General features: G+C 41.1%; 1 protein-coding gene across 4 annotated transcripts in view; it reads right to left on the reverse strand.

Annotated features, from left to right (window-relative positions):
* The window catches only part of LOC114879656 (semaphorin-2A), a 364,739-nt gene that overhangs the window by 172,597 nt on the left and 172,023 nt on the right, over positions 1–20,119 (reverse strand). For all 4 annotated transcript variants that reach the window (XM_046285367.1, XM_046285366.1, XM_046285368.1 and 1 more), the window contains one exon: positions 3,963–4,089. In XM_046285367.1, the coding sequence (XP_046141323.1) occupies positions 3,963–4,089 (127 nt within the window). The remainder of the gene's footprint in view (positions 1–3,962; positions 4,090–20,119) is intronic.

Here is a 20,119-nt window from a genome sequence, read left to right on the forward strand (position 1 = left end):
CCGGTTAAGAGTAACATGAATTTCTTTGAATGTTTCCCACGAATGCATCGCGTAACACGTTGTTGCGATAATTCGAGGCTCGAGCCTTTCGTTACGTTTTATTATCAAGTGCGTACGCACTTTACGAGCGTACGATAAGAAGCGAAAGACAATGTTGGCAAGAGGATGCCCGGCTTGTTGGCTTGCTTCGTAGCAAAAACGACTCCCGCGGACATGCATCTTGCATTTGCGCATACAATCTGCACTTGGTTTTACGGCGTGGCGCGTTTCATCAAATTTATGCGACCATCCGTATTCTCCTGTCGAAATTACGTTTCCTCCTCGTTTTACCACTTCTCCACTTCCCTTCTTGCAAACGCTCGACTTTCAATTAACCAACGTCCTATATCTCATAATAAAAATCAGTACAATAAATTAGAAAATTTGTAATCGTGCAAATTAACCCAGAAATCTCAAAAACTTGATAGTTCAAACTTGCTATTTCCTACCTTACGAAATTAATATAATATCAATGTTACTTAAAATTTTTTAGAAATTAAATTCTACTATCAATTCTATCTTCAACGCTTTATCTAAAGTATCTTGTATCTGATAAATCGTTCTACTCTCGTGTCAACCGTAGTCGCATCGTTCAAAATGGAGTCAGAGGGTGGATACCTCGGCGAGCTCCGAGATTCGGTTTCCTCGGATGATGGATGTCGACGTTTTCTCGTGGAAGAGGATGTATGTAACGCAGGATGGATCGAAAAAAGATGAACGCAAAGACGATGATGAGAGTATGGCCCGTCGTAGGGAACCGGAAACGAGGATCACGTGTTCAGGAGATAGGAAAACAAAGGTGGAAGATCGCGGAGGTTCGAGGAAAGAAGAGAAATGGAACGATGGAGTTCGGCAAGAAGCGAGATTTCATCGTGGCTTGCGTCATCAGACGGCGTAACGCTTCAGCGGGTAAAGCTGCGAAGAGGAAAGGCAATTTTTCACGGCCGCCACGAGGCGGAAGTCTGACGGAAACCGGAAGCAGGATCGGCGAACACGCGCAACAGAGAAACAAAGAGATAGCTGGACGCGTATCTAGAGAGCCTGTTGAAAAGGAGTCGAGATTATCTCCTTTGGCACAGAAATTATTTAACGTGTACTTACTCTATCAGTGTCAAATCAATCTTCAGGAGAAGAATGAATTAATTTTTGAAAATATTTGTGCTTCGTATTGATATATGGGAAAAAATTAATATGATTTTATATCAACAACACATTCGCAGTCAAAGAAGATGCCGAGGGTCAAATAGTTTATTCTTCATTTTCCTGGACCAAACAGGCATTCATTTTTGGTTTTTACCAGTCAGTCAATTCAAAGCATCGAAAGAGAGAACGTTCAATTAAACATATATATATTTTGTTTTCATTTTTATTATCACCCTGCTTCCCAAAACCAACACTTCAAATTGTAATGTAGAAGAACCAGATGATACTTTTCAAAGTGAAACGGGTGTAACGTGATCACGTTACGAGCTTGATGTAAGTATCGAAAACAGAGAAGAGATTCAGCTCTGAGACGCGGAAACTTTTAATAACACGACGGCACACCCTTCCGCGGGAAGTTTGTTTTTGACAGAACAGATAATAAGAGCGTGGCATTTGTATTCTGCGTAAGACGTAACAGACGTTTCATCTTGTCACATGGAATTTCTATTTTCAAGTCGCAATTGTAATAGATTCTCCTCTGCAACTGAATTAATATAATCAAAATGATAATATAAATTCTAGTTGAATTCTTTAAGGTTTCGATTCTTTTGATCCTCACATCTTCCCTCGAAACAGTAGCAAACTCTTTCTTTGATATAACAAAGATCACCAAAGCCACGATTGTCAGCGGTTAATCTGACACAGCTGAACGCAGCCGTAAAGTCAAAGTAGCCAAGATAAAATATTCCGAACTATAAATATTAACGAAGTAATAACAAAGTTTGAAGTTTAAAATCTGTGTTCACTATGGTTGACAAAGCCAAAGGCTCGTCCACTTAATCGGAATAACGAGTTGAAAGAAAGAAAAAAAAAAATTGAATGAGTGGCGTGGAAACAAAAGTAGGAAGAAAACAAAACGCACAAAGATGTTGCAACGCCACGAAGAACAGCGTTGCTGGATCCACAGAGAAATGCAGAGGAGACAGGAAGAGAAAGGGAGGTATCAAAAAGGAAGTAGATAGGTAGAGAAGCAATCGAGCAATAGAGAGAACGAGTGAGAGATGACGATGTACGTATTACGTCAAAGGCTACATCGTCGGAAACGGAAGTGAGGTGATGCTTATTCAGTCGGAAGTTGCAACGGAGCTTGCTGGCTTTCATGGGGAGGAGGGAAGCGGCTGTGCTCTTCTTCGGGATAGAGAAGAAGAGCAAAGAGACAGGAAGGAAGAGAGAGAAGACCTATCGGCCGGAAGGCGTAGATACTCTATCTACCGCGACCGCGATAGATAATTCCTTGGAAAACTCGATAAAACCGTTTCGTTCCTAGCGTAGATCGGTCGAACTGCGAGTACCCTAACTTCCTGTTCCACCATCCATTTCCCAGAATGCTCCTAATTACTAACGACACATCTGATACACCTGATCTGCCGTAATAGCCATCAGAGAGATTACTTTACTCGGTTTTCTTGGAACCACCATACTGACCATGATTCTATCTTCAATCGTGTGAAACCTACATATGCGAAATTAGATGACCGAGTTAATTAGGATGGATTCGAGGAAACGTGAATATTGTGTGGGACGTTTAAAGTTAGGTCAGTTCTATCAATGTTATCCATGTTTTGGCACGAACGATAATGTAAGGTGTGGATGGAAAAATGAAACTATTTTCGTGGAATATGTTCCACGTTCCACTTTGAATACTTACAATGTCATCGTTCGTTAATTACTGTGCACTCGGTTACCCAAGCTCCTCATCGAGAGCATTCTTAACCCTTTGACTGCTATGGTCGCACATATGTGTCAGTTGAAAACTGTCGGTGCCAATTATGGACGCATATCTGCATATATCTTAATCATAATTAAATAAAAGTTATCAATGCATATTGCTAATTACACATCATACATTATCAGATTGTAATGACGTGATAAAACAATGAGAAAAACAATGAAATTTTTAAAAAAGTGGTAAATGTTATTGATTTAATTCTTATTTATTTCGTATACACAGAACGTTTAAGCTTACAGTACTCGATAGTTAAAGGGTTAAAAACAACAGACTGCCTATCGATTCGAAAGTAACAAAATGTTTGGCGGATTCTCGTTTTCAAATAGAACCTCTCGTCTCCTGGATGAAATACATAAAACGACTAACATACGGTTACACTATCGTAGTCGATAGAATGACTATTGTTTACCGTTTGAGCATTTCCACGGGACGATAAATACGAGGGACTGAAATTTCCAATAGTTAGGAAGCGAAGAGAACAGAGCAGACGGCGCGAAAGAGACACATCGGACACTGACAGTGCCGCGTAAAATGTGGAGAACCGGAGAAGGAAAACGGAGGCAAGATGAAAGGGAGAGAACAGCTAAACTCATCGTTTCGGACGGCGCGTGTGGCGAGGCATGATTAATATCGAAATACGAATGACTTTATTCATGAGGGGCCGGGGCAGCCAACGTCGCCGCCTTGTTATGCAGATCGAATATATGGTTAAATCATATGGTATTCTCAGCACTATCTCCTAGTCATTAACGCTTTCGCGCGTCTCAAGAGAGTTGGAGCAAGTCGAGGCGCGATTTACTGGGAATTGACACGATCAATGGAGAATTGAAGCAAAACAATTATTGTAAATTATCGAGGCTTTTAAAAGCTGAACGTCAAAAAATTTTCACAAAATGTTCAGTATCGAAATATATTTACTTAAATATTCGCAGTATAATCATTATTTCATCCTAAAAAAATCGAAAAGAAATAAATGATAGAAGAGACTTACCTTCGTGCAGTTTCTCCAATGTTCCGGCCGAAACTCCGACGAATAGGAAGACGAGCCAAAGTAGACAAGCCATTCTTCTCAGCCACGTTCGATTCCTTGATGTATCCATTGCATTAGCACTTAAACACTGTAACAGAAACAAATACCTTTTACGTATAATTTGAAATTCATTCGGAAAATGTTCAAATTAGCTGTAACGTTAACTAATGCATTTGTTATGTGTATCATTTATTCACATGTAATCTGGGTATCGAGAATATTTAGGGCATGTTATTAAGGTTGAAACATTAATGCACAGAAGGGTAGCAACATATAATATTCGCTGCGAGTAAACTCTTCAGTAATCCCTATTCCCACAAGTCCCAGTTTAATCATCGATTTCCCCGTGCAAATCCTTGACCCAAAATTCACCGATAAACCATATAATAATTCTCGTAATTAAGGATTCACAGAGACGTGGCAAATGTGCGGGGGAAGCAAATTAGAAATTAAAAGATCGATATTTCCAATTGTTTCAATTCGTTTCTCTCTAATAGAATTCTGACTACGTGGCCAGTTGGATACGAGAGATCAAAGTTGGGCGATCAGCCAAGATTTCCAGGGCATCAATTGTAGCCAGTTAAGATATTATCCGTAAAAATCACGATTCTTCGATTTCATCGTAGCAGATCGAAGTAGCCGAATCAAAGTCTACGAAGATCGAACGAATCAAATATTTCTATATTTGTAAAAAAAGGACGAAATTGACCCATCTCTGGCGGAGCCAAGTTTTCTAAAATCGTTCCGAGCGATGTCGGCAATAATGACAAACGATACGAGCGCGAGGTTGTTAACATCGGTTCCCAGTGAATATGTTTTTATGAATGGTAACGTTGGAGACCGGAAGTGGTGCTCCATCGCCGGCTACGCAAACTTTCCCAACAAGTTCCCCGTTGCAGTATCAATAACCAGTTTTCCAGGAGGAAAAACCGTCGGAGTCTCTCGAACCGCGAACGGATATCCTTCTGGGATCCTGGCTCGCTCTTTCTTGCCGGTCCAACTTGCGGATGTTTCTTCGTCGTTCTTGCACGGTCCCGCGGAAGAGGAAAGAAAATAACGAATGGTACTAATAGAGCGTTCTTGGTCGTTGAGAAACTTCTCCTAGGGGTGGTACACCGCGGGCACCCTTTCCGTATCGGACGAACCGAACGTCGTAAATCAAAACTTTCTCACCTAAGGTCTGAGACACTCCACCGAGCACGATTATTCGTCCTGGTCGAACGCAGAATCACGCTTCACCTACTTTACGAGCGTTTTTATTACTTTTTACGTTTCGAAAATGAATTTAGCGGAAAGTGATAAAATAGTGGAAATGTTTGATGTAGGCTAAAAATTTGCGTTTTATAAATTTTATTTTTGCTTCTCCGTGGATACAAGTATCGCGGAATTACGGGCTTAAAGTTGGCACGACAATCTAGCTCGTTTTTAGTAGTTCATCAGGTCTGATTCAGAGGAATCAGAAAGCCGCTTTTCCGGCGAGCAGCGGTTACCTCAGCTTCGAAATACCCGAGTCCTCGTTGAACAGATAAGAAGCGTCTGCTGGGAAAATTCACACGTAAAGTGCACCGTAAACTCGGTGCATTTAGTAATCCTTCATTGAATTTTAACGCTTCTTTTTATATCTAAATGGTGTTTCTAGTAATTTGCATATCAACGATATTTTACAGATAGGAAACAATAGAAATGAATTGAAATGACGAGCAACGAATGAAACAAGGATAAATTGATATGAGAATGTGCGAGTCAAATTCATTATTATTAATTATAGGTAGCCCAGAAGCGGTAATTACTCGTTTCAGAAGGTGAAATCAGAGTAATTGGATGCGGCAGGAGACGGAACTGAGACATAGATAGAGGGATGAAAATGAGGAGAACACCTACAGCATCTCTGAATAGTGCACTAACGTTCTGCACTTCAGCGAACTCGATTGCACTTTGGGGGCAGAGGGAGTGGGTCCAATGCAGAGTCAGCGTACCGTAACGATCCACTGGATCGATTCGACTTAGTGGCCGAAATTTCTACGACATTTATCCTTGGAACTGTGATTTTCGCGTACCTCCGAAAGCCACGAAATTCAAATAAGTTGCTTTGCTACGTGATTCAACGTGGTACGTACGCGGAAACTGGACGTTCGTCAAACGGAGAATTCATGCCGTTTACCGAAACTGACAAACACACCACAAAGTCCTCCATGTGTTCTCGATGTATGAGAACCGTCCATGAATTTGGACCTTGGCAAAATTCTGCTCACCAATTGGAAATTAATTTATATTTTAGAACTCCGGCTTAGTTCAATTAAAAATATTTTTCAATTGAAAATAAACCTACAATTTTATTCTTCATTTGCAAAGTATAAAATCCTTTAGACGCGCTAAGGAAAAGTATACTTTGAAACTTTTCCAGAGAATCAGTGTCATAGTCGTAACGAAACACCGTCTAGGCTGAACACACCGATGGCATGTCGCTGTTAAAATTAACTTACGTTAATTGATTAAGCGAATCAGGACTTCAGCGGTAGTAAAGTAATTGGCAAAGGATGCAAGGCTGGAGGCTAGTGCAGCTCGAGGCAGCAACAGCCACTTAGCTTCATTGCAACGGGCATTAGCGATAACGAAGTTAACGAGAGCTCGGTTAAACCGATTTACAGGGCAAGACGAGACGAAGGGACGAATGGCCTGACACCGTTGCTGATCTTCGACTAAAGTCTACCTCCTTCGAACCGGCTCGGGTTATTAAGCCCTTTAACCCTGTTCCGCAATATTTTCTTCCCTTGCCAAAGGAGTCGTTTCTATTTACCCTGTGAAAGCATACTTTGAAATTTATCATCATTGAATTTCGAAAATTGTATAAATTATTCTAAATTTTATATTATATTTTGTTAGATATTATTTTTTCCTTCGTTTGAAAATGTTCTCTTTTGGGGGCTGACCTCCGCCACGTGCCGCATAGAAATATTATATAGTTCAGTTTTATCGATCGTTTGTAAAATTTTCAATTTCCACGATCGTCCGGCTGGGAGCCGGATGACAGCCCTTTTCCGGCCTTTAACTCACCCTATCGACCCCCATAAAGAAATGCCATCCCTGAATACCGCGTTTCTTCCTTATTCCGACTACTAGATGATCCGTGACCGTTGGCGCGGCCATCAAAGGCCAGTTGTCCATGCCCATTCCCTACAATTTTAATTTGCCCGAGCGACTTTGACTCTCTTTCTACCGGAACGAGCAGGAGGAACCTCTCGGATTTCAATTTCGCCACGAAGAATCCCCCTCGACCGGCCTGGTATAGAAATGCGGGACAAGAGGGACTCCTCGAGTGCACTCAAAGTTGAAGGACGCTCAGGATCAATATTTATAATCTCGATTCGAGACGACCAAGGGTCTGCAGGATCCGTGTCTGAGACTGCCAAACGAGATTCACCGTCGCTGTTTCCTTGGCCGAGTTTAATGCTGAGTATCGACAAATATTGTTTTGGAATTTTAAAAAGATTGTTTCATTAAGCTATTAGAAACAAACTGCAATTAAAGTCTCAAATTACATCATCGACGTATTATTATCAGTAATGTACGAAAAGCGGCAATATATAAAATGCTTGCCGTTTTTGGGCAAAATATCCAAATTATTTTATTATATAAACCTTTCCTAGGCATTGTATGTAGTACCTAGACATTATATAGAATGACAAATGCTATTTAGGCAAAATATTGAAAGAGAGTCACGAAGAGTATAGGAGTTTCTTATTGCAGAAAACAAGAGAAAATAAAATATGAACCTACTTGTTGCAACAAGGAAGGAAAGAATTTAATTTAGAATCGCACTTTACTTTTCTTACAAAAAAGTAAAACTTGAAAAGAGAGTGACGAAGAGGTCTTCATTAAAAATATATAAATGGAAAAAACTGCCACGTGACATTAGAAACCGATTTGTCTTTTGGCATTACATAGAATGCCTAGGAAACGTGTGAAATATTAATCTTTTTGTACTTTGCCCAAAAACGCCAAGTTGCCTAGGCTTTCTATACGATGCCTGCTTTTCATACATATTGCCGATAACAGATACAAATTGATTATTGATTATTAAGCTAAATTGAAATTGCGTCGAACATCTATTTTTCCAGAATCGTCTCGTTAGCGCGATCGCATGAAACAAGCTCGACGAAAGTATCAGAAATCAGCGTCGACTGAAGGGTTGGTTCGTCCTTTGTGCAATTCAGCCGGCAACCGATTGTTGAATAAGACGTTCTAGCTACCCAGTGGATTGCAATCAGTACCATTGGCCGGCTTTTGGTCACAGCCACGTCGACGTAGGTACATGTACGAGCTACCATGTTGAAAAGAACGTAAAAGGACAAGGCTGGCGGTTGAGTGACTCTTTGAAGTTTCTGAAAGCTGTGCGGTTACGCTCGATGTACTCGGACTTTCACGAGGCGCGAAGCGAGAGGTGTATAAAAAGCAAAGTGGAAAAGCGTCTCCATAGAGAGTAGACAATTTGCTGTCTTGTCGTTACCTTTTTGCAATTCGAGCAAAGCTGGTTTTCGAAAGGTGAAAATGCTTTCGTTCGAAATTATTTCTTCCGCTATCCGAGATGATCTTTGATACGCGCAAATATTTTTTTCTCAGCTAAATTTCAAATCGAATTAACCGTATGAATTTCTAGCGGGTAAAATGTTTGTAGGAGGCAATTATTAAGGAAACGGAATCCGGGTACAATACCGTGATTCTACCTTCGGAACGTCATTATCGAGTCCCTTTTGCAAGGGATTCCAGGCTAGCTCTGTCAGACCGTTGTAGGAAAGTCTCGAATTTCGAGCAAACAAAAACCTTGTCCTAAGGATTTTGAAGCACATGGTGTCCTTAAACGAGATCGTTCCCGTATTCTGAACAGAGGGTCGTCTTTCCCTGAAATCACAACAGCGTAGCTTTTCTACTAATGATTCGAAGGGTGTGGTCGAACCTCGACAGACGAGGGGTTCCTTTCTTAACCTACCTCCCTGAAAATAAGTATATGCCGTCTTATAAATTCCGCCGACGCGTTCAAACGCAAAATTAGAGTTGTCTCCTAAATAATTACAATTTTAAATCGTTCAAAACCCTCCGTTCTCTCGATGCGAATTAGGTTTAATCTCAACGCTCACCGTTTCAACTCTCACCTGTTCGAGGAAAATTTTCGCAAGCGGTGTCAAAGGTGAATCTCGACGGAACGTGGTAGGAAAATCTGGTCCTCGCCCGAGGGTAGGAATCGTCAGGAAAGTTGGCATAACTGCGCGGAGCAGGTGAGAAACAATTCCTGTCTCTGGCCGTAGAGGAGCGTTCAGAGGATGCGGAGGGAAAATAGGGCTCGAGGAGGATCGATCAGGACCTGTGGCGGCCGGGCAAGTTCGCGGTAAGGCTGTTAACGGAATTTTCACGGCGTGGCTAATGTCGTCGCCGGGACGGAGGGGCTCTTACACTGTCAAAGGACCACGGCATTTTCAGTTTTCAGCCACGCGCGACGACGTGATAATCGAGTGTGCTACGCTTTTAGCCATAATGGGCAGGTACACGCGCCGCCAGCAGCGCTGCAAAGAGAGCGACTCGAGAGGGAACGGCTGGTAACTCTGGGTGCGACGAGGATCGCGCGAATACGCCAACCTTCGAAACGACAGAGACAGGGATAGGACCGACGAGGTTGGTCGGCGAACACAAGTGTGCGGTAACCGAGTTAGTTGGTAGATTGCGTTCGCCGGTTTGGTGGCGCGATTTTATGACGATCCAACGCGGCAAACGTCCTCGTCGACGAGGACACTTTGGTTCCCGATTGTTCGCACCTAAACCGTGCGATTCAAACAGTCGTTGTAGACACGTTAAATGTGAAACAGATGAAAGTACTTGATTTCAAATTCAGATTGTTACGTATGAAACGGTAGATTTCTAAACATATTCGATAAAAATGATATGCAAATTTTCTATTAGTGTTCTTAACCCTTTGACTGCAGAGTACTCCAGGCTTAAATATTTTGCCTGTACGAAATAAGAACTAAGTCAATAAACATTTATCATTTTTCTTTTTTATTTCATTTCATTTCTCAACTTATTTTTTTCATTGTTTTATCACATCATTATAATCTGATAACGTATGCTGTATAATTAGTAATATGCATTGATAACTTGTATTTGATTATGATTAAGATATACGAGAAATAAACGAGATGCGCACATTTGCGTTTATAGCTGTCAAAGGGTTAATGCGAGGTGGATAGAAATTTGCATGCGATTATATGACAATGCAAAGTATTTGATTTTTGTTTCACCGCGCGCAAACATTTACGATTATGCGACAAGGTAATCCATGCGATGCGTGTGCTTAAAAATGTTCATTGTTACGACGCAACGTTGATCACAGCGATAATCGAGGAAATTGAGAAACACGTGGTCATTTAGGGTAACAAGAAATACGTATATATCAGCGGGTTTGCTGTTACCAACTTTACAATCCATTAATATAATGAACATTCTCGATTTAATGGTTCATACCGTGCGTTACTATTAAAAGCGCGACACGCTGATAAACCATTAATTTCAATTATAGAAAGTTCCGAAGCCATTTGTTTTGGAAACATCTGTCGTAGTCTCCGCTCTTCGAAAAGACTAATTCGCGGTCAAACATTTCCGAACAGCTGCTACGGCCACGAAATAGAATTTCCGGTTATTGAAGACAGCCACCAAGTTGAAATCATTAATTTCGAGCGTATCAACGGGACGATTAACGGTACAAACTCCAGCCAGTCTGCCGGCGATAGTTGCATAAACGATTCAAATGAAGAAGATAAAATTCAAGGAAAATTGAAGCGCTTTCGCAGTGGGAGCAAGAAAAATAATTACACTTCCAATCTTTTCTTTCTTCGAAGGATTTCTCCACGATCCACAGAAAAAGAAGAGCGGCGTATTCTATTAACGAATAATTAAAAAGTTTAATACCGAGCATCGCGAATGACCGATGAAAGAAAAAAAAAAGAAAAAATCGCGAACCAATTTCCATTCTTCACGAAGCACGAGTAACGATATTACGACAACTGCTGCCATTTTATAAACCGCTTCGTAATGGAAAAAAACATTGCAGCAGACTTTTATAATTAAATCGCTCGAAAGGTTCATCAGTCTCGCGGTGCATTTTAAAGAATCAAGCCACGATTGAATTTTTTTATTAAATTCCCTTAAATAATTCTCGAATTCTGTGCGTCGCGTCGACGTTGGTGATTCCGAAGGCGCACACGTGCTTCGTCTCTCTTCGTTTTCACATCCTCCGGTTTCCTTCTTTTTACGTTTTTATCGGCTGTCCCTTTTTTCGAAGCTGATTGCGCTGGGAATATAATTCGATTGCTAGGGCGCGCAGACTCGTCAGAAGCGGTAATCCTAGCTCGTGGATTAATGGAAAGGTATTAGTGGCTATTCTTCTCCGATCGATCAGTTTAATCTAATGGTTTATGTTGGGAAATGAAGATTTTCTTAAATGAGCTACTCGGAGAAATCAATCGTTTTATATTAACACGATATGTACTTTGAAATGAAGTGACGACAATGAAACAATGAATTTCACAGGATCTATTATGCTTTATCGTGATCACGTAACATTGTTCGGCAGAATTCCAACTATCAGCCAGCCTGTTATCAGTAAACACACGTGAATCCTCCTCGAATCGATCGCACATCTTGTCGTAAAGGGTCCACGTTCGAGGAACTCATCGCAACAACCCTGCCACGTAACTCGATCGAGAATCGACCTACCCCGAATGCTCCAAAGTCTCCGAACAGCAACCAGAAAACGATCTGCTGTCTGTTATGCCGTTCTCGTTTACTGCATCATTAACGGATTTATACGAGGCAACGATAAACTGGAAATAAAGCCGCCAGACGTAAAGAGATTTACGAGACTCGTGTATATGCGGGGCGAGAAAAGAAACGGATCAGTTGACCGGCATTCTTGTACTTCGATTCGTCGCCGATAAGTTTACGGTTCTGTTGACTACACGCTCCTTTTCCAACCGCTTTCCGGAATCAAGCCACTATCTACCGCGTAAAACGTTGTCAGGATCGCTGCTCCCTCGTTCCGTTCCCTTATCGCGACGTTTAAAATCCAAAGGAACTCTTTGTTCTCATTCAATGACATCGTTGCGGTATTATCTGGCTATCGAAGACGACTGTCGCTCGAACAGCGCGAGCAAGTACGTGCCGGGTATTGTGAAAATCGTGGAAGTAGCGGAAATGGGGAGGAAACATGTTCGTCGAATTGATTATCGCGACCATTTGAGTGTAATGCACTATCACGAGTTCAATTTATCAGCGAACAGTCACGTGCAATTCGAGTTTCTTTTAGTTAAACGGAGGTATGAGGAAAAAAGAGTGTTTTATCACCCCTTAGAAGCTTCTTAAGTTTTTCCACGATTAACCCCTTGCCTTACAACATCGTGTCACACTCGTGACGCAACTTACAGTTCAAATGTGTTAAATTTGGTTGGTATTTCTAGCATGGTTAAATTTTGAGTTTAATTCTAATTGCAATATGTTCACCGAAGGATCGTTGAATGCTATATACCTATTCGTGAAATTTCATTTCTCATTATTTATTTTAAAATTGAAGCAATAAACAGTTAGCTCTGACTGACGCAACTATCGAAAAAATCATAGGTGAAAGGGTTAAAAGCAAAAGGTTCCTTTCCGTGCATCTGTCATTAGCCAAAGGAAGTTCCACCTTATCGTAAGTGTACACGGTATTGAAAATGCTACAAGTTAGACAGAAAATTACCTGTAATGTAATTAATCGTCGATGGCACACGATTTTGCTGATGATTCGCAATTTCAACATGTAGGTACTTTCGAAAGTAATCCTCTCGGATCCAAATTTTATAGCCCCGTTCGAGCGTTACCGTCGATATAAAGCATAAATGTAATAGGATATAAATCGGAGAGAATCGGTTACCGGAATCGTTACGTGTCCGTTTTACCTTTTTGCAAGCGGAGAGACGCCAACCGGAAAATGAAATTGGAGATAAAACGAAAGGACGTTTCGCAGGGGATATTGGGTGTCGCGGGCGCGAGTGACGCGCGTCGGCTCGTTTTCATAAATTAACGCGGAATTATTTTTCCAACGCGAAGGAATAATGGGGATGACACGGTGGGATGGATGCCCGCGGCTTTTTTTGTCGATTCCTCGTTGGTCCGTGAATCCACCCCGGTCGAAAATGGTTTCCGTTGAGAATATAATTTAGCAAAATAACTGGTCGTCGTTTCACCACCTCGGAAGTTGTAAATTAAGACCAACCGTTCTACCATGAAATCTCTGTGTTTCCACTGTTGTTCGGCGCATTGATAACAATAGAGTTACATGATGACCTGAGCATAAAAAATGAAATATAACAGTTGAAACTTGAAATATTTGACATTTAAAATTGAAAAATTATGCAATAACAAGAACTATTAAAAAATCATTGATCAAGACTTACTTTTCAATCGCATCATTAGATTAGCGTACCGAAAACGTTATAGATTTATTAAAATTCAATTTTCCGAACCATCGTCAGTCGTGATCGGGCGATTAAAAAGAGGAAATAGCGGATACGTTTGATAAGAATCAAACCGCGGATTGAAATTCCAGCGTGTATTAGATGGAAATTAGATGGCAATTTTGTCGGACGTTCACCGCGCCAATCAAATATGTACTTACACGGGTCGAAAGGTCTTTCATGAATGATAAACGAAAGCTCTCTATCGAGCCGAACACGTTCCCCCAAGTCTGAACGAGGCTGAAGAAGCTAATTTAGCCGGCACTGTGCTCGATTGTCCGTGATAATCAGTCGACGAACAGTACCCTCTTCGAGCGATACGAAAATTTTTCCTTGTCTCGCGAGACGAACCCGACGCTCCCTGTAGGAATGAAACGATACCGGGGAAGCTTCGTTCCAATGGGACTGTGGAAACGATGAAGACGTATAAGGGATGATGGAGGAAAGGGAAACTCTCCAAGAGCTGCTTAGCACATAACAAAGGGCAAGTACACCGTTCGAGTAGCGACAGAAGCGTACACTTTAATATTTTTTAAGTACGCCCCGATCCTCTCTGATGGGTCTTCCGCTAACGAAGCAGAATCGAGGCGACGGGTCGGAAAATGGAAGGGGTTGCGAAGAAGAGGATGGCGAACGAAGATGGCGAGCAAGCTTTGGTCCAAGAACAGAAAAGAAAATCGGTAGTAAACTTAGAAATTTTTCTTTTCAATCATCTAACACTATGATTCCCTATAGATAACAAGTATCCGTCGAGAAGGTCGGCGACGAATGGTTTAATATTTTTATTTATGAATAAATTTGTAAATACTAATTAATTGCTTAGTTTTATCATCCTAACGATTGTTATGGATGCGTTGGAAACTAAAGGCGAGCTTCCAACGCTTTTGCCTTTATTATATGATCCCGTTATCCTGGGGGTGCACTTTGAGACGAAGACTCGATCGTCTGAGACGGTTCATGACTCAAGCCCTTTGTCCATCGATCTCGACCTCCTCTTTTCCTCGATAAAGATTCTCGAAAATTCGTAACAAGACGTTACCCTGTCGCAGTCTCCTCTCTCTTCTATCCTATCTCCGTTATTTCAGCCACGCGGTATAAAGCTCGCTTTGCCTTTCGAACGTGTCCCCTGTTTATCCGCGGCGACCACGTTTCGTACGCGACTTTCCTCCAACTCGTCCGAACTTTTAATAACATCGTTGCCCGTTTTCGTGATCGAATTATCGGGATCAAGCTTCGCTCGAAACGGTTCGAGCGTCGACTGCATTCGAGAAATTTGTTTGTCGATAATGCCCGCGTAATTAGATCATGCAATCGGGTTCGCATTGTTGAACAGTGAAAGGGGTAATTTCTGATGAAACACGAGTTGTATGAATCGCTTCAACGTTCCCATCAGTCTCTCGATATTCTCTTGATTCCTTATTTAGCTTTAAATTTATGAATCATGCTTCGGAACGGTGCAAAAAATTGAAGGCAATTCAGTGCCCATCGCGTTATTCATTCGATAATTTTCTATCCCAGTATCTTTCATTTTATTTTTATTTACGATCATTTTCTAAGTAATCTCTTTTCGAAATAGAAAGAGGTGTAATATTACAGGAGACACTGATTGTACCTTTAAAGAAGAAATGGCCACTTTTATAAAATATCCAACGTCCATTCGTCAGTGATTGGTTCGGACCGTTCGAGGCCCTCGATAACCACCCCTCACGTGCCCGACGGCAGTCAGATCGAGCATGATTCATCCCTCGACTTGTTATTTTCGCGTTACTCAACTTCATCGTCCTATCCTCCCCACAAGGGTGATTCCTTTTCGATTCGTCGGTAGAATCGACAGAAGCGCATTATCACGATATTCGTGCGATAATGTCTTGTTTATGAAGGTGGAGGCAACTATTGACGAGCATCTATCAATTTACGTTCGAGCGGTGGCTTCGTTTGACGGGCTACTCTCGGAATTTTTTGCCGTCGAATGTTCTCGTAAACGTGCCGTGTGATAGATAACCGAGGAAAACTATTTTTAGGGTAATTTCTTACGTCGACCAGCGTGCTTTAATAGTTCGATTCATCATTTACATCCGTCATGACGCGCGGTTCTGTATGCAAAAAAGGGTCATCTTCATCCCCTTCTCGTATCAATGGGACAAATTTTTCTGTCGTCATATTATTTTACGCGTGTACGGTTTACGAAGATACAGTAACTGTCATTTGTATTGTGTAGAGGTCAGACTATTGAATTTTAATTCAATTTATTCAGCCATTTAACAAATATTTATATTGTTACGGAAAGAATACCGAAATAAATTTTTCATTGAATGGTCGTCCATTTTAATTCGTCTTTACAGTTAAAAATTCCATTCTCAAGGATACATCAATCGGGACAAAAGGCACGTTTATATGGACGCAGAAAATTCTAAGAACGTTTTAAACAGCGAATCAGGAAACGAATCTTTCCTTTTAAACGGTGTATGTATGCGGCGTGCATAATAGATGCGCAGGGAATTGTCTTTAAGCGGGTGAAGGTAAAAACTGTAGCTACCTTTTGTAAACCAAGATCGTTGTTTTTCGCAAGAAATTGAAACGATTAAAGGAGAAGGAACCGGCAAAGGATACGGGACAGATGGTCGTTTTATCTCGCCGAGTTTTCAAACAGAGAAGTAAGTTAAACGACATCTTCCTTCCTCCTTTCCTTCCGAAAAAGCTTCTTCACACATCTAATTTTCTTCTTTGAGTCGCTTTCACAAGCGTCGCTTTAATTGCGTCGTATCCTCGTTAAAATTACCTTCATCTAAATTCGTCGTCTCGTAAGAAAGGGCATACATTTTTAATTAGCCGATGCGCCCTTCGCGTCCTTTCTCTGTTCAACGAACTGTCAATTCTCGTTCGTTTCGTTGACAAATTAGTTCGTTAGAACATTCGTCAAGTGAACGATAGGCAGTAAAAAGTTCGAAAAACGGTTTTTCTTTGACCGTAACAAAGTTTGAAGGCTCGAAGGAGAAGTAAAAATACGGATCCAGAACTTCTGCTTTCCGGAAGTGCTCATTTTGTCTTTTGTTGGATATTCGAAGTTGTCCGCGTTTCTGCCTTCGAAAATTACGCTTCTAGACATAAGATGACACTTTAGATCGCGTTAAATGATAAGGGGTAAGATAAGATTTCGTAGGATAACTAAAATTGCAAAGGATTGCGCGTTATTGATTGCAGCCATCGAAAGATTCCTCGATTTCATTGTCAGTCACGCGAATATATGGCATTTCCGGGATAGCAATCTCGTCTTATTTCATCGGGGAAGAAGAAAAGCCGAGCAGATGGAAGGTCGCGCTGAAACGCGGCTGCATGCTATTACTCGCTCGAGGGGCCAATAAAAGCGAACGTTCGTTCCTTTCGTCGTGCAACTCGCGTAATTCAGAATAATTGAAATACGCGCGTGGTTCTGATCCCGGCAGCCAGGCTGCAGAAAGCGGATTGCAGCCAATCGTTCCGAAGGCAATCCGGCCCGTAAGTTCGCCGAGTCCTCATTTCCGCTTTATTGGCGTACAACGAGAGAACGAGGCGAACCGGCCTGGCCCGCTCTGTCCTGCTGATCGAGTAATGGATTTTGATTTCATCCCCGGCACGACGTAATCGCAGTCGCAAACACAATTTCTCCTCGCGGCTGCAGATAACAGCGTCACTCGTCCGCCCCGTGATCACGATTCATGTATGGCGTGTTTAGATAAACCATATAGGAAGGCAACGATATACGGTTGATCTTTGAAATGGACTCGAGTTTAATTCGCTCCGAACTAACGATGCAACTGCAATTCTTCCGACATTCGGGGCTTGCAATTGTTGCGTGATGTCGTTATTAACGACGATGGATTAAATTTTTATTCGATAATTATGATTAACTAACACTGAACCTATCGACTCCTCGTGTATACCTATTCTTACCATGAGCGGTCAAATGATCGCTTTAAAAAGGACGTATTTCTTAATACAGAGCGAAGATTATAAACAATTAGTGAACAAACTATTTTTTCATATTTAAAAATAAATAATTTTTATTTTATCATTTTCAACGAATTTTCGACAAATTATAGGATTCTTAATTGCACATCTCCCACATATCTAATTGTAAGTATTTTAAAATCGGTCATTCAGCCACGTGTGGTTTTAGTGCTAAGATGAAAAGGGTGAAGGTGAAAAGTGCATTATCTATTGTGTTACGCTTGCAATTTATTTCCAATTTGATAATAAATATTGAGTAACATTAATAGATAGAACATCATAATGACAAAGAAGATCGCCTTAAAATAAAAAATTTTCTACAAGGATCTTCTAAATTTCTTCTAAATGTTTTACAAGCATCATCCCGACGAAAAAGATTGTCGAATTTTGTTGGCAGAAATTTATGTCGTTCATCCGCGATAGCGGCTCCACTTTAATAACTGCTCCGTAATGCGGGGTAATTTTCAGTTACCGGATAAAGTTTAGCCCGAGACTCGTGCAATTTTCTTTCCCACCCACAGACTGGACGGCGATCGCGTCATTACACGCTGTAAGATCGTCCGTTTCTCGGTGGCAGGCATGGAAAAAGTCTCGGGACAATTGCGGTGCTAATCAGGAAGCGGAAAGGCGGAAGGTGGAGAGGATTTCTCGCTTAGATACACCCGTGAAATCCCAGCGGAGCGTAAAGTGAACCATAGCCGTACGCAGCTTCCCAGGATCTCACCTAGAATCGCCCTTACAACGCCCAGCTCTGTGGTTATTAATTGTAATTAAATTCACAGAGCCGGATCAGAGCGCCGGCATGATTCCGGCTAATTCCCTCGAGTTACTCCGCGTTTCGGGTCGTGCTCGATTGAAGGAAAAAAGGAACAATTTTCATGGACGATGAATTAAGAGTACTGAGAAACTTTGATCGACTAATAGACTTCTGGAGGAATGATGAAAATTAGTCGGACAGTTTTTCCTCGGCCATTATCGTTTTCAATCGTGACAATTTGACACGCCGTTAGCCTAAAGCTATCCAAAACAAACGGCAATCACGATTGCGGTTAATAATTTCGTAGCCGCAAACCGTGGGCGCGAAAACGACGAACGAAACACCCGAGGCTGCGTGGTCGCGACGTAAAACCGCGGATACGGTAAAATCCGACGTGGCTATGGCTGAAATATTGCTCGGTCTTTCCGCGTTGACGTGAAAATAAGTTTCGACGAATTAATCGTATACCAAACGGTACATACACCTACGTGCGTTTCGACATGCAATTTGCGGATACTAGTACCGCAGATGATTCATAAGGATTCACATTGTTCATTATTTATTACAATTTTGACAGCTAACATTTCATTGTACTAAAAGAAGACACAGGATTTCTAAATTGATTTTCCTTTTTTTTCTTTTTTTAAATTTGGATCATTTCAGAATTTCTTCTTATAAAGAATGTTAATTAAGTGTCTTGTCCTCTATAAATTCGTAGGTGATTGTAACTCGTTGTAAGCAAACTTTGCAAGTTCGACAGAAGAGAAACAAACTCGGTAATCCAAAGATTTATCGTTGCAGCTGTATTACGTAAGCGAATCAATTTTCTATCCACAGAGAAATGAACGCTTAAGTAATTTTATCGAAGAGAGATTATTCGTTCGGGGATGAATCGATTCGCGTACTCTCGGAAGTGAAACTTTTCCTGTTGCAGCAAAGTTATGGTCAATTCCATTATTGCTGTTATATTATTCAATCAGTGAACGTTTTTCCAATAGTTCGACGCGTTGGTAAGTTCTCTCTAAAGGTTTGAAAACATTTATGAGATAAAAAATTCGAAGTGTTGAAATATGTATAAATATTTCTTCCTGAACGTCGTCAATTTTCTGTTAAATATTGAAAATCTGATCGCTAATCGATAATTCATTTTCATTGCACACTCTGTGCACGGAAATAACTTTTTATTTAACTATCGACGTTTGACGCTTATTTTTAAGTTGAAAATAATGTAGAAAATTAAATAGACAAAGGGTGAAACATAATTTAATATATATGACAATAACCAACGTACATTTCAACGAAAATATCTCAATAAAATTTATAATTTGAAATAAGTAACTTTAAACCTGTCCTTTTGATTTGGTAGTTCTAGTGTTAATAGAAACGAGGGTTAACTTCGAAAAATGAAATTTCATTGAATTTTCATTGAATTCAATAATTAACATAGGTATTGTATACGATGATTTGATATGCAACAATCTAATGCATTGAGTCGAGCTTGCAACGAAGCCTAAACAGCCTCGAATCCATATTAATCCAGCCTCGGAATATCGCGTAGCTCACAAGCGTTGTGAAATTGTTCGCAACCACCTAATCAGAGCATCTGTCAAAGTTGATTAAGGACGAGCTTGTCGGTGAAACTTTGGACAAAGACTCGGCCATTCGCAAAACAACGCACGACACGCGAGCACGGTTGTTTACTCAGACAGAGCCCCTTGTCAAGCCCGTTCGAATTGCGGCGTTATCATTAAAACAATCAACAACCCCCGGAGCCCGAATTCAATTTCCCCGGGCACGGCACCCTCTAACAAGAAAGCACCGACTCGCGGCCGTGG

The sequence above is a fragment of the Osmia bicornis genome, chromosome 4, assembly GCF_907164935.1.
Source record: "Osmia bicornis bicornis chromosome 4, iOsmBic2.1, whole genome shotgun sequence".
In the NCBI taxonomy this organism is placed as follows: domain Eukaryota; kingdom Metazoa; phylum Arthropoda; class Insecta; order Hymenoptera; family Megachilidae; genus Osmia; species Osmia bicornis.